This window comes from Ranitomeya imitator, chromosome 7 (genome assembly GCF_032444005.1).
Source record: "Ranitomeya imitator isolate aRanImi1 chromosome 7, aRanImi1.pri, whole genome shotgun sequence".
In the NCBI taxonomy this organism is placed as follows: Eukaryota; Metazoa; Chordata; class Amphibia; order Anura; family Dendrobatidae; genus Ranitomeya; species Ranitomeya imitator.
In genome coordinates this window covers 162,838,607-162,855,261 of record NC_091288.1, presented here as the reverse complement: position 1 = coordinate 162,855,261, position 16,655 = coordinate 162,838,607, and the positions used below count along the sequence as shown (strand labels likewise).

The window sequence follows — 16,655 nt, the reverse complement described above, 5'->3', positions numbered from 1 at the left end:
AAAAGAGTAAACAAAATTAATCATCTAAATATGTATATGATCAAATTATCTTAAAAAATTTGAGATTGAAACATTAAATAATTAGAAAGGAAACTGATAGAATTGTATGTATAATTATTTCAGCTGCAACTTATCCAGTGCATAAGAATAAAAATAATGAACAACTGATCCAAAACAAGCCCATTAAAAGACAAAAGGAAATATGTGAACGCTTGGCATATAAAAAATAACCCATGAGAATCCATCACCTAGTGTATAATATTTAGAAGCTCATAAACACATTTTCCATTTTGGAAAGTAATTATAAGAGATGTTGGGATTTAAGAGTCACTCCATGAAAAGCTTTTGTATAATGTGATCTAGCTCTACATGCCTTCATAGTATCTTTTACCTGAATAATACCATTACAGAGATCTCCTGCTGTCTTTTTCTGTGCTGTAGTTGAAACTGGTATTGGCCATACAATGATGACTGACCCCCTGCAGAATTCTAATTGGACACCAGTGATGTTGGGGCTTGAAAATTGTTAAGATTTACAAATAAATCATTTTTAAGATAATTAAGCCCATTATGTTTTAAAGAGTAGCTTAACTTTGTACAGCTGCCAATTGCCATCTACATAGGGTGATCTAATTTATATACAACTGACTCATTTACTGTCCTGATACAATTTTTATCATGCAGATAGACACTTCTTGATGCCATATTATAGGAAATATAAAGTAACAGCAAATACCAGGAAGCACAGTCATTACAATGCAAAGAAAAGGAACATAAATAAACACAACGCAATGACTTATTTCTTATTTTTGACTGGAGTGTTGATATCAAAGGGGCTTTCTGGTTTTACAGTTCAATAGCCCTTAGGCTTGAATTGCATTGTTTTCCTATAGTTTTACAACTACTGCACATGGGAGTAACAGAGAAGTGATCGTTGATTGTCAGTCGGTAAGCAATTCAAAGAAGCTTATAATCCAAAAAACAAAAATTACAATATAGATAAGAACTAGTGATGAGCGGGTATACTTGTTGCTCGGGTTTTCCAGAGCATGCTCAGGTGGTCTCCAAGTATTTGTTAGTGCTCGGAGATGTAGTTTTAGTCACTGCAGCTGCATGATTTGCGACTGTTAGACAGCTTGATTACATGTAGGGATTCCCTAGCAACCAGGCAACCCCCACATCTACTCAGGCTGGCTAGCAGCTCTAAATCATGCAGTTGCGCCAACAAAAACTAAATCTCTGAACACTTACAAATACTCGGAGATCACCCGAGCGTGCTCAGCAAAACTCGAGCACCGAGTATACTTGCTCATCATTAATAAGAATACAAAAAACCCATTAAAGAAACCAAATATATGTACAAATACACAAATAATATTTTATTTATACACAACTACACAATAAAAATAAAATGTAAACGTTAATAGAAAAAATAAGGAACAACAAAAGCAAGAGGAGGCCGATGAGAGACCTAAAGACAAAATTAAAAAAACAAGTGGTAGCCACCAGATGGCAAAATACTACGAATGGGTAAATGCTACCAGATATGACTGGGCGTATATATATATGTATATATAGTGACAGGGTCACTGTCGCCGTACGTGGGGGAGATATGTGTCGCACAAGTTGTTATCCTGCGTGATGTGAAACCCATAAGTTTCCCTCCAGCATGTTATGTGCTGAGAGTAAATCAGTGGTTTCCAGAGTCTGGGTTTTGGTGCGTAGGTAAGAGATGGGCGAGATGCCTACTCACCAGATGTTCCCCTCAAAGTTGTGGATGGAAGGAGTTAAATGTCCAGACACTGTTTTTTTTCAGGCTGTGCTCTTTGGAGGAAGGAAGCCTCCAGGCTTAAGCTCGAGTGAGAGCTGCTGTGCATGTTTGTCCTTGAAGGCGGGAGCCATACTGAGAAGCACTTTGTATGGACTTTATATTTTCATTTGTGCCAGAAAGGATGTTTTTGTTACTATTTTGGGCTTTATGGTTTATGAAGTAATAAAGCACCCTAAGACCGTAACTAGTGATGAGCGAATATACTCGGTACTCGAGATTTCCCAAGCATTCTCGGGTGTCCTCTGAGTATTTGTAAGTGCTCAGAAATGTAGTTTTAAGTGCTGCAGCTGAATGATTTACAGCTACTTGCCAGCACAAGTACATGTGGGGGTTGCCTGGTTGCTAGGGAATCCCCACATGTTCTTATGCTGGCTAACAGATGTAAATCATTCTGCTGCAGCACTGAAAACTAAATCTCCGAGTACTTACAAATACTCATAGGACACCCGAGCGTGCTTGGGAAATCTTGAGTATCGAGTATATTCGCTCATCACTAACCGTAACCTAAAATGTTCCTGTGTCTACCTCGGGGAGAATTTGAGTGAGCCGACCTTCCACAAAATATATATAGCATCCTCAATAATCAGAACCTCCCACTCCCATCTCCAAGCCTTTACACGTGCTGCGCCGATTCTTTGGAATGCAATACTCAGGTTATAACGATTAATCCCCACAGTTTTAAGCGTGCCCTAAAAACTCATTTGTTCAAATTGGCCTACCGCCTCAATGCATTGACCTAACTGTGGCCCATTCAAAAAAAAACTTAAACCGTAATCAGGTTCCTGGCATCATGTTCTCATACACTTTAAACAATTAATAGCCTCTGTGTCTGTACTGCTACATACTTAGGCAGTTAACTGGTTCATGCAGCTTTACATGAACACCCGAGCCTTACACTGTGGCCGGTCCGAATAACTAAAGCAATTGTTACCATCTACCTCTCGAGTCTCCCCCTTTTCCTCATAGATTGTAAGCTTGCAAGCAGGGCACTCATTCCTTTTAGTATCTATTTTGAACTGTGATTTCTGTTATGCTGTAATGTCTATTGTCTGTACAAGTCCCCTCTATAATTTGTAAAACGCTGCGGAATATGTTGGCGCTATAAAAATAAAATTATTATTAATTATTATTATTATATATACAGTATTCATGCTATATATATTGAGATTTTGTGCATTGTAATGAAAAAGTGAAAAAATTAAGATACACAGTTGGACATACCCCGAAAAATAATAGTAAGCTGTGTCACATTGCCCACCCAACTCAGCCTCATACTCACGTTTTGACCCTACTTCATCTGGGAGTTATAGGTGAAGGTAAAAAAGTGTCTTTAATAGTAGCAAAAATTCACTGATAAGTTAAATGAAATAGTGTAATAATTAACCAACATCAGTTGTATACCATATCACTGGCAGATGAAGTATGGACAAAACGTGCGTCGGGGTCTGAGGTGGAGGCTGATGAGGTGGCACAGTTGCTTTCATTGTTCGTTTTTACTATTAACTTTTAACTTATTAATGATCTTGTCAATGGCATTTAGAGTAAAGTGTTAGTCTTTGCTGACAACAACAGACTATGGAGGATATTAAAATCTGATCTTGACATTATAATATTGGAAAAATGATCTGAATAAGATGTCTGAATGGGCAAACACTTGGCAAATTAGATTTAATGTAGATAAATATAACGTGCACCCAGGACGGAGTAATCCTATTGCTGCATTAACATTAAATGAGAGTATACTCAGGAGGACTACAGAACAGGAGAAGGACTTGGGTATTCTGGTCACAAGTAAACTGAGCAGCCATACTCAATGTCAAGTAGCAGCTGCAAAAGCAAAAAAGATTTTATGATGTATAAAAAGATAAAATCCCACGATCCTAACGTATTATTACCACTTCATAAATCACTAGTGAGGCCACATCTAGAATATGGGATCCAGTTTTGGGCTCCACATTTAAAAAGGACATTCAGAAATTAGAATCAGTTCAAAAGCGGCAACTAGATTATCACAAGGGATGGAAGGCCTCTCATATGATGGGAGGTTGGAAAAGTTGGGCTTGTTTAGCTTAGAAAAAAGACGCCTTAGAGGAAATCTCATTTACATGTAGAAATATTTGTGTGGCCAGTACAAAACACTGTCAAATGACTTATTCCTTCCAAAGACAGTACTGAGAACTAAGGGGCACTCAATATGCGTGGAAGACAGGCGATTCTGGCAGCTAAATAGGAAAGTGTTCTTTACAGTTCGAGCAGTCAGACTTTGGAATGTCCTACCACAGGAGGTAGTAAAGGCAGACACTATAACAGCTTTAAATAATGGGCTGGACGATTTCCTTGATACATGTAACATTGTGGGTTATGGTTCAATTAGTGACAAAATGTACAATTGGTGGAGAAAGGTTGAACTTGATGGACCTAGGTCTTTTTTCAACCTATGTAACTAACAATGCAGCTTTTTTTATTGCGTAGTTGTGTATCTTAATAAAATTTTGATGGGTATATATACACTCCACTAATTTTTTTTTTTTTATGAAACTGGAGTAACACTTGTACATAAGCAATTCAAGCCTTTGGGCTATTAGATTGGAAAACTGTAGCCTTTAAGTAGCCAAGTTTTACCATAACTCCAGCTTATCATATAACACCTTCTCTGATCATACAGTAAGCCTTATAATGTTTAATCTACATGTCTATTTCAAATCTTGTATGGTGACTGATATATGATACATATTTGGAGATAATATCAGTAATAGTTAACATTTTCACTTATGACTACAAGCGCATCTGTGAGGACAACATGGCTATAAAAGAAAAACAAAATCAAACATGCATTTATTTTTAATTTTTAAAAAACAGAACATCTATGACGATTTGTTTATGCACAATCATTACAGTGTATACCAAAAACACATGCACAGGCTTAAATCCAACATTTTATGTGTGCAAAATCACATTGCAGCAGAGCATTAGTAAAATAATGAAATACATTTCACAATTGTTTCTTTTCAAAAAACCATGACATGCTTGCATTGCTCTTTTTTTCTTTAAAATGGAATGGCAGCAAATATGTAGCATTTCCTTTAATTTTAGTGAATAAAAGCCACCATGGCATTCAGGGAAGCAAATTTTGACTACACAGTGATAAAAGAGCATATCAATAACAACAACAAAACATTTTTATCTATAGGACAAGGCATGCGTCAGCTACACATGCAATTGCTTTCCTTTACGTAATGAATCTACCTGCTGTACTAATAAAGGATCACTGCAAAGTATGCATGCATTACACATTATCTATCATTCCACACATATATATGTATTGTTATGCATTCTAAAAAAAACAAGAAATATAAGAGCATTTTTGTGGGTAAATTTTTCCATGATTCAATAAAAGATTGCAAATAATCCAGTATATTTTTCCATCTTGAACTTTCCTTTTTCTCCTCTCACTACTGTATATATAGTTTAGATTCCAATAGTAATGTCCACAACATATATACAATGTAATTAATAGAGTTAAAGGGAACCTAGCACCAGGTTTGGCCGATGAGAGATGCGGCCATTACCTTTCAGGGCTGGTATACAGTATTCTATAATGTTGTATATCTGCCCCCAATCCGACCTGCAAGAGAAGAAAAATAACTTTTATTATACTCGCCTGCAGGGCGGTCCAGGTCAGATGGCTGTTGCGCTCCTTGGTCTGGCACTTCCCTTCTTCTTGCGATGCCCGTCCTCCTGCTTGCTTCGTATGGATGACGCATCTCCTCAGCACAGCACTCCTGTGCAGGTGCACTTTTCTGCTCTGTTAAGGGCAGAGCAAAGTACTGCAGTGTGCAGGTGCAGGGAAAGGTCAAAGAGCCCCAGCGCATGCGCACTGCAGTTCTTAGCTTTGCCTTCAACAGGGCAGAAAAGTGCACCTGCACAGGAATGCTGTGCCGAGGAGACTGTGTTTATGAGGTGGGAGGACGGGGATCATAAGAAGATGGGAGGCACCGGAACCAGACCAGCGATGTTCATTGGACCGGCAGCCCCGTAGGTGAGTATAAAAAAGGTCTTTTTCTAGTCTTGCCAGTCGGGTTGGGGGCAGATATAAAGCATTATAAAATGCCGTATAAAAGCCCTGAAAGTCGGTGGCCGTAACTCATATCGGCCAAAACTGCTGACAGGTTCACTTTAAGCTTATAATGTGTTTATTTGTCATAATAATCTGTCCATCAGCAAACAAATGTGAGAAAATGGAAAGCTGTTTATAGGAAGGACAGTGTACTTAGACATATTGAGGGAACAGGGGTGAGGTAATTGAATGAGCTTACAATAAGGTACAAGATAGAATGACATTGTGTGTGTTTGGGAATATATGCCTAAATATATTTTCTAATATCCGGATGCACATACAGTATCAGCTATTGATTATTTTACAAATTGTAGCATAATAATAATAATAATAATAATAATAATAATAATAATAATATTATGGATTATACAGTAACATAATGATTGGTAAGTTACCAACTTTAAGACCAGGACAGTTTCTCTCATTCGTGATTAGGCATAGTTTTGTTTTTCTTTTATACATGTGGCTTTAGGGTATTACATTTTTCCTTGCTTGGGTATTCAGATAACATCTGTCTCCATTTCTTTTGTGATAAGAGGAGCCTAACTTGTATGCCATATATGTATGTAGATATACAGTATATATAATTGTCTAAGGGGTACTTCCGTCTGTTTGTTTTCTGTCTGTCATGGAAATCCTGCATCACTGATTAGTCGCGGCCAGCCGGCCACGACCAATCAGCTACAGGCTAAGTCATCTGGGTAATTTCGCAATACATCAGTGGGAACGGAAGCGGGCGTCAGCATCGTGCGCATCGGGACAGCTGCAGTGGACACTGGAGGGTGAGAATATAACTATTTTTTATTTTAATTTTTTTTAACAGGGATATGGTGCCCACACTGCTATATACTATGTGGGCTGTGTTATGTACTGTGTGGTCTGTGTTATATACTGCATGGCCTGTGTTATATACTACGTGGGCTGTGTTATATACTGCCTGGCTGCTATATACTACGTGGGCAGTGTTATATACTGTGTGGGCTGTGTTATATTCTATGTGGCCTGTGTTATATACTGCATGGGCTGTGCTATATTTTACGTGGGATGCGCTACATGTTACTTGGGTGGTGTTATATACTACGTGGCTGCTATATATTATGTGGCTGTGCTATATACTAAGTGGCTGTCTGTGTTACAGGGGCTGTGCTATATACTATGTGGCTGCTATATACTATGTGGCTGCTATATACTACGTGGCTGTGCTATATACTACGTGGCTGTGCTATATACTACATGGCTGTCTGTGTTATATACTACTTAGCTGTGCTATATACTACGTGGCTGTGTTATATATTTTGTGGCTGTGCTATATACTACGTGACTGTGCTAAGCGCGATATACATACATACATATGTATTCGATGCGTTAGAATCGGGTCACCATCTAGTATATATATATATATATATATATATATATTCGCAGTCTATACTGGGAAGGAATGTAAAAAATATCTAGAATGCAAGTATATTTTTCTAGTCTTTTTCTTTTACAACCACAAGGGCGCACTAAAATAAATTTTAATTTTTGTACCTTTTTTGTTTTGTTTTTTCCTACAAGGACAGGACTAAAAATAGCAATTCAGTTCAATCTAGTTGTTTATCTTTTAATTCATTCATTTATTGCTTATATTGTGTTCCCAAGAGGTCAAAAAATACATTTACAAAGCATTTTAAAGTCTGTTGAAATTGTTAAGGCTGTGCTAAATTAACAGTCAATGATTGGCTGCAGGGGTCATATGAATTAACGATGTCACAGTGCTGACATTGCTGGAATGGCACCAATCCTAGAGGTGCGTGCCTTTTTGAATTTTTTATGGGAGTGTTATTTTTATTTTATTTGTGGTACTTTTAGCATTTAAAAAGTGTTTTCAGTGTTATAGTCATTATAAAGATTTTGTCAAACTATATTTTAATTTAACTGCTTAGCTAAATTTAATCTTTTGACAACAGAAAAATATACCTGAGGGAAGATATAATATATTGGCATGATAGATTTGATATTTAGAGTAGAATATCTATATAGTAGATAATGCACATATATGGACATTCAATTGTAGGTTTCATATTTTTCTAGAAATGTTTACTCTACGGAAAGAGAATATATTTCTAATTTTCATAAATGGTTTTCTGTACACTTTGATAATTAATTGTAATTTAATTAAATAATCAGATGATCAGTTACTAATGTGTTAAATATAATTTTGATGGTACAAATGTTATCTTGTTGAGCTGGCATTAGCAGACAACATTATCATGAAAAGTTTTTAGTTTTTTAAATTTGTCAATTATTCATAATTAATTCTGTATATCATTTTTCTATTTAAGGCATTTCTCAACCACCTTTACGCTACGGCCGCTAGATCAGAGCTCACCATTCAATAGTTCTGAAGTCATATGTTTCACTAGGGCTGTCCAGGTACTGGCAACCGTAAAAAAAAATGTATTCAACCATGATATTACTAAAATTTGGCACTAGAGTCTAAGTTATATTTCTGGGAGTCGACATAAGAACTTGTTATATGTATAAACATTATTTTACTTTTCAATATCCACTACGGCTTTATAGTATCTTTCGTATTTGAAAGTAACTACATGTTTAAATTCTCAGGGGAGCATTGCATAGCCCGTAAGTATTCTTGCAAGGCCAATCACCCAGCTAAACTGGTTCTCCAGCTTTGCGCTTATGAAGGGTAAACACCCCGAAACACATGTCTAGTGGTGTGATGTCTGGCTTGGCTTCTTATCCTAAGTCATGTAGCAAAGCCCTTTAAAGAGTTGATATTGACTTTAAAGATTTCTACTTCCAATAGGTGGCTCAAACATTTCCGACCTCTTCTTCTCTGAAGAGGCTACTTGCATATTAGGATATACTGAAACAGCCATATTGATTATTTCAACATAATATCTTGTTAATATCAAGATGAATTAAGAGAGTGTGGACATATATCTGCCAAGACAGGGCAGTAATATCCCTGATCTTGTAATCTTGAGAGTGCCAGCTGTTAAAAACTTTAAAATCTTAAAACCATTAGCTTATCTAATTAATATGTACTTTAATTCTACGTTAGGAAAAACATTTCGGGTAAGAGTTGTTGCAGAAAATTCTGTTTCTAGAGCAGGTACATATTTTTCCGAAAAAAACATTAACATGAATCGGAAAATAAATGTTTGCATCAAATCTGCCACCTGTAGACTTTTTTTTATATAAATTTAAGTTTGTGTAACATATGTATTATTGTAAATAACCTTGTCCTACTCTATGGTATATTTTCTACCCACTAATATTTTTAATGAAGCTGTTAGATTTCTTCATTTAAAAGAATAATTCTATTATTTATGTAATATTGCTTTATTATTTTGATACATCTTTGAAGAAAACAAATTTGTCTTTTTAAATGTTTGGCAATATTGATTCTCTTTTCTTTCATCAGAAGGCTAAAACATGAATTTAGAAGATCAGTATAAGTTTTATCATTATGTGTTAGATGCGAAAGAACATTATTGTTTAAAATAATTATAATTATTTATAATAATTATTTAAAACTTTTTGCTTTTTCAATTTTGATTTAAAATGTTACATATAGTTTTCTTCTTAACAATAACGTTAAGAAGAAAACTATATGTAACATTTTAAATCAAAATTGAAAAAGCAAAAAGTTTTAAATAAAAGTCAAATAAAAATAATAATGTTAAATCTTATATTGAAAGATATGAGATTATTTTTAAAGGTAAATAAAAAAAGTATTATTATTATAAGTTTACGCCTGGGATTTTTAAATTACCGTAGATTATATTTACTGACATTGTGGATGTAAATTGTTTGCATGTGTAGTTTGGCATAACGAATACAAACTGCAGTATTAAATAAATGTAGGTATAACTCGAGGGCTATGTGAAAGAAAATAAATAAAAATGTATTAGTGATGAGGAAGCGTGCTCAGATAAGGTGCTATCCACGCATGCTCTTGTGCTATTAGAGTATTTTTGGAGTGTTGGAATACTGTGTTTGAGTCATCGTGGCTGCATGTCTCGTGGCTGTTCAACAGCCACAACACATGAAGGGGTCGCCTAACAAGCAGGAAGTCCCTGCATGTGTTGCAGCTGTCAATCAGCCGCGAGACATGCAGGAGCGGCGACGCAAACATAGTATTCGAGCACACCTAAAATACTCTATTAGCACAAGAGCATGTGTGGATAACACCTTATCCGAGCACACTCGCTCATCACTACAATTTATGTAAAAATATAATAAGAGCAAAAATATATTATTACATGCTTGAACGTAGTCCTGGGAGAAAAGTGTATTTCTGGCTTGAAGATATCACAGCAGAGAGATGAATTGTTGCATGGGCTAATGAAGGATATTTACTGGGACTGCCTGGATTTTTTTTTTCCTTTGATTTTAAGAGGACCGATAACTCAAGTCCTGTGATGCTTGCATCCATTCATTAATAGTTAATTTAATTTTGTGGCTAATAATTTCATTTTGTGGTGCATGACACAAGACCACCAAGGATAGATGTCATGTACCCCTTTAAGGCCCGATCTCAGAATAACCTTGAGTGTTTCTTTAAAAGACAATGGTCCATAATCAGAAAACGTTATATAGTGTCTACTAGAAATTTATGATAAAATATTAATTATAAAATAGTTATGGCTGATTTTTTTTTCATTCTTAGACTATATTTTATATTTGTTTTGTATTCTGATGTTCATACATTTAGAAGCAGTTTTATATACATATATATATGAACAAGGTTTCATCTTTTCGATGTTTACGTCATGATAAGGATGCCGCTCTTTTAATGCTAACATTTTGTACATGTGCATACCCCAGTATACCCTACAGCAATAAATGGTCCAATGAAACATATAAAAAGTAATATTAACAGCCCTTACCTGTCGCTATATGCAGCTGCTGTAGCTGTTGCAGGCTGAGCATATCGATAGGCAGCATAACCACCCTAAAAAAAATAATAGAAATTTTCAAGTGTTTATGATTGTTAATTAGATGTTAAACGTTAATATTATTGTGCTAGGATGCAATCTCAGAAAATATGAGTATAATGAAATGTTAGCAAAACTTAAAGATGTATTCACTATGTAAAAATTTGTAGATCTGTAAAAGATGGAAGAACAGAGAAAATATGTCTGTGAACCATTAGTAAAAAAAAATCAAAACCTAGAAGGTATGGATAATAGAGTTGAGCGAAATTTGATCGGGTACATGCTTATTCGGCAAGCTATAGCGCCTGCTGAATAAACTGAAGAGGGAACCCGTATACAAGGAGCGCCCCGGCTGATCAGCTGTCCGGCGCTGCAGCTGCATGTGTTGTGACTGTGTCACTGTGTCACTGTCCCACCACATGCATGGAGAACCCAGCACATATAATCTTCAAGTATAGAGTTGATTTGCAGGTTCCTAGTCCAGCAGCCACTTTGGTAGTCCATGGCCTTCAGACCAGAGCCTTACAAACCTCCTACTACCTGAATGCAACCCCAACATCTCTTCTGATTTATAGAACCTGCACCATAATATTTACATTGTAATGGAATGCATGCATGACCTTGTACTGAACCTGATAATCAGGAGAGGCAAGAGAAATGTCGAAGGTAGTTCGAGGCTCACAAGACTCTGGTACAGCTGCCATGAGATACCAATGTGGCTGCTGGACCTGAGTAAAATTTTAATCAACTTTATTTGGGACCACCTCTGATATACAATTATCATTTTCTAAGAAAAATGCCCAGGAAACAGTGATGCTTATGGTAAAAGAAAACTTTACAGAGATGTAAATTTCTGTTCAAAGCCACATTCCCTATCCAATGTAGTCAAAGGCTAATCATATAGTCTTCATTCTAGTGATAAAGCATCAATGTCATTAGTGAGATGACTCTTTTTAAATTCAGTTAAGCTGTAGATTCTTAAGTTGCTAAAGGGAACCAGTCAGCAGGTTTTTGCTAGGTAATCTGATGACAGCATGACAAAGAGGTTAAAACACTGAATTCAGCGATGTGTCATTTATCAGGCTATGTGCTGATTAGTGTTGAGCGATACCTTCCGATATTTGAAAGTATCGGTATCGGATTGTATCGGCCGATATCCGAAAAATATCGGATATCGCCAATACCGATACCTGATACCAATACAAGTCAATGGGACACAAATATCGGAAGTGATCCTGGAATGGTTCCCAGGGTCTGAAGGAGAGGAAACTCTCCTTCTGACCTTGGGATCCATATTCATGTAAAAAATAAAGAATAAAAATAAAATATATGGATATACTAACCCCTCCGGCGGACCCTGGACCTTAGCGGTGTAACCGGCAGCCTCCGTTCCTAAAATGCAGGGTGAAGGACCTTCGATGACGTCGCGGCTTGTGATTGGTCACGTGACCACTCATGTGACCGCTCACATGACCAATCACAAGCCGCGACGTCATCGCAGGTCCTTCACTCGCTCATTCTTAGGAACGGAGGCTGCCGGTTGCAGCGGTTACAACCAGGGCGCGTCCGAGGGTGAGTATATCCATATTTTTTATTTTTATTCTTTATTTTACACATGAATATTCATCTCGATCCTGATTCCCGATATCGCAAAAATATCGGAACTCGGTATCGGAATTCCGATACCGCAAATATCAGCCGATACCCGATACTTGCGGTATCGGAATGCTCAACACTAGTGCTGAGCTGATGCTTACTTACACCAAAGGTTTTATCACTAAAACATTGTCATTGTCCAAGCTAGCTCCCATGTGTCAAGTTGTCTGACCACGCCCCCTCCTCTGAAAAGCTGCTCACTGTCAATACACTATGTGCATAGAGAGCTGTGGTGTGAGCACTGCTACATGCTACATCTAAGAACTCTGATCGTGTCACAACTACTGCACCCAGTAAGCAAAGTGATGCATAATTGGAATCGGTATATTTTCCTACATTATGCTGTTCTCAGATGAGCTAGCAAAAACCTGCAGGCAGAATCCCTTTAAGAAGGTACACAGAAAAAAAGATTGTTTGGTCTATTGGTAATGTACATAATTGTACTGTCTATTTTTGTATTATCACTTCCACTCTGATAATTTTGCTATATCACATGACTAGTGTTGAGCGATACCGTCCGATATTTGAAAGTATCGGTATCGGATGTATCGGCCGATATCCGAAAAATATCGGATATCGCCGATACTGATATCCGATACCAATACAAGTCAATGGGACACAAATATCGGAAGGTATCCTGTAATGGATCCCAGGGCCTGAAGGAGAGGAAACTCTCCTTCAGGCCCTGGGATCCATATTCATGTGTAAAATAAAGAATAAAAATAAAAAATATTGATATACTTACCCTCTGACGCGCCCTGGTCTTCACCGCTGCAACCGCCTTGCTTTTGTTCCAAAGAATGAGCGCGTAAAGGGCCTTCGATGATGTCGCGGCTTGTGATTGGTCGCTGAGCGGTCATGTGACCACTCACGCAACCAATCACAAGCTGCGTCATCATCGAATGTCATTAATGCCCTCATTCCTAAGAATGAGCGCGTTAAGGACCTTCGATGACGTTGCGGCTTGTGATTGGTCGCGTGAGCGGTCACATGACCGCTCAGCGACCAATCACAAGCCGCGACATCATCGAAGGCCCTTTACGCGCTCATTCTTCTGAACAAAAGCAAGGCGGTTGCAGCGGTGACGACCAGGGCGCGTCAGAGGGTAAGTATATCAATATTTTTTATTTGTATTCTTTATTTTACACATTAATCTTAATCCCGATACCGATTCCCGATATCACAAACATATCGGAACTCGGTATCGGAATTCCGATACCGCAAATATCAGCCGATATCCGATACTTGCGGTATCGGAATGCTCAACACTACACATGACCCAAGCTCAAACTCTTCAAATCATACAGATTCTTATGTATGTAACCAAAATTAGTGTCTCTAAATATTTTTTGGGAGCCTTAATGTGAAATTCATAGAAATGAAAATAGAATATGACTCCCTGTTGACACACATAGACATGATTCAGTCTGGGTCACATGGAACAGATTTGATAACGTAGATATACAGTTCTCTGATAGATGAAAAAATAGCAACACAGCGATGTACTAGGTGTACATTACAAATGCAAACATCAAACAATAAACTTTATTGGGGAAAGTCTTCTTTAATTTATTTTTTATGTTATTTTATTTCTTTAAAAAATAATCCTTTCTTCTTTTATAATGATAACTGTCCCCAATGTAAAAATTAAATTACTAAGACATTTAGACTAATTTAATACCAAGTATTACAGTGTGTTCAAAGTAAATTAGCAAGTATAATCCTGCACTCTGTGCATTTCATGCTTCATCATCATTCAGCAATATCTGGACAAACATGCACAACAGACGTCACACTCTGTATAACTGCTGACACTTTGAGATAAGTGTATTATTTTTCAGTGTTAGAACAAAAAAGGGCAGTTTGCAGTTTACAAATTGGTATCAGTATTTTTTACTTTTTTTTTTCAAATTAACATTCAATTGTATGTAACGGTAAATGCAGCTGTTCGCTTAAGCTGGGGACAAACAAAAACATGGATTTCAAAGAATTGTGTTCAGCGATGCATTGATTATCAAACTGTGAAAACAGCAGAGCTTCTCGTGCAGTGGACCACAATGTTATATCAACCATTTCAAAATGATCTCAGCATGCCAATTAACAAATAGAGGCCATTCTCTATAGATAAAACAAACACCATTTATGTTCCTATTACATTGAACCCCCCCCACCCGAGTGTCTCCAAGGATACCTTTTCTGTGGCATTCAGACCTTATGACAGTAAAAACTAAAAATGAACAAACTTATTAAATTCTCAAATTTAAAAAAAAAATTGTAATTCACTCTACAAGTTGTTAGGTCTCGAGTTCCCGCTTCTGCACAGGGGGAATCTCGAGCCATCTCCGCTGCGGTCTCCCATTCTTATCCAGCCGCAGTGGAGTCTGCTCAGCAGGGACGTCGGTCCAAGCATCTTGCTCGGTCTCGCGCTGTACTGAGAGTTACTGCTGCTTCTTCAGCTTCTGCCATTAAAGTCAGTGCTGCTCAGCAGCGAGCGGACTTCTCTGGGACTAAGTCCTTGTCTGCACACACTGAGCATGCCCAGGGCAAGATCTCCCGTTGGAGATCCAGGGTCATGTGCTCAGGCTCTGCAGCACATTCCATTGGTCCTCTTGGCAGGTCTTGGAAGGGCAAAGTCTCTGTGGCCACTTCCTGTGCTGCAACTATATAAACTGCGCATGACCGCACGGCCATGCGCTAGTGTACAATTGTTAATGTGTGTATGTTGTGAGTGCAAGTCGTCCTTGGAAACCCCTACCCTATTGAATGACTGTTCGCGGAAGGTGTATGGTTGCTATCTAGCGCCCGACTTAGCCTACAGCACTAATCACACATTACAGCGTCCAGTTGCTGTGACCGCCAGTACGGCGCCGTGCACTTCCTCTGTGCTTTCCTTACCCAAGCCTGGGTGGTTAGTGGCGTTCATCAGTGCGGCACCGCATGCACTCTTGTGCCTTTAAATTGTTATTGAGTTTCCTTACACACCCAGTTGCGGTGTTGTGCCAGCAAGGGTCTAATCGGACTTCAATCCTAGTTGGGGTTGAGTTCGCTGACTACTTGCTCGCGCTCTATGTGCGGTACCGCGGTCCTGTGACGCAACAGGATCGCTTCCTTCACGCTGGGTGAAGTTTAACCCACGTGTGTATACTTATGAGTACCGCCATATAGTCCGTCATTACTTGGCAGCAGGTTCCATCTCTGCACGGTGGACCCCGGGCTGCGAACGCACCATACTCTATCTGTCTTATTATTTGATGCGTTCCGCTAGCCCTAACACAAGTATTCAGCAATATGGTGGCCAGCTGGCCACCATTTTTCTGAACAGCAGAGGAGCAGTAAAATGTTAATAATAAAACAAAAAAAAATACTCACCTTGTCGTTTACCTATATGGCTATGCTTCATTTATATGGTGATGCACACCACATTTCAGGCCTCCTCACTCTATGCCAGGACTTTTGGCGGCTGACTAGGTCTTGGACATCCTGACACTCAAGTGTGCACTAACGTTTACAAAAACACTGCAACCTCACAACATGAGAGTCCTGATTGCACCCGGAAGTCCCAACCTCGAGTGAAAAGGATAGAGATGTGGCATACGATGGCAGACAAAAGAACAATGGCGAACCAGAGAGTGGACAGCAAGGAAAGCAAAACAGGTGAGCAGTGAGGCATCAGTTTTCATTTTCTCATCTTACCTTTATTATGCTCTATAGTCTGGAGTGAGATAAAGAACATTCAATTTTCAGAGAACAACTTCTCTGCAAATCAAATTTTTAGGTAAGATCCATACACATTGGTCAAATCAAAACTTCCACTCTTGTGAAGAGGATCTCAGCAAAATTTGAGTGTGAATGTAGTAATTTGTTCCCCTTTATCCAGAACATAATTTAAAAGGTCAGACACTGAAGTTGGGCAAGAGGTCTAATGTGTTCAATGAGGTATAGGTCAGGGCTCTGCAGCTCTGAGCTGCCATGCGAGTTCTTCAACACCAATTTCACCAAACTAAGCGTTTTTGGACTTTACATTTTGGAAATACTGTCACCATAAAGATAGAAGCATACAAACAATGGAAATGCCTTGAAATTCTGAAGCATTCAGATTTTCCTC

General features: G+C 38.0%; 1 protein-coding gene across 12 annotated transcripts in view; it reads right to left on the bottom strand.

Annotated features, from left to right (window-relative positions):
• Window positions 1-16,655, bottom strand: part of RBFOX1 (RNA binding fox-1 homolog 1) — a 974,878-nt gene that overhangs the window by 84,540 nt on the left and 873,683 nt on the right. For all 12 annotated transcript variants that reach the window (XM_069733980.1, XM_069733986.1, XM_069733978.1 and 9 more), the window contains one exon: window positions 10,847-10,911. In XM_069733980.1, coding sequence (XP_069590081.1) covers window positions 10,847-10,911 — 65 coding nt within the window. The remainder of the gene's footprint in view (window positions 1-10,846; window positions 10,912-16,655) is intronic.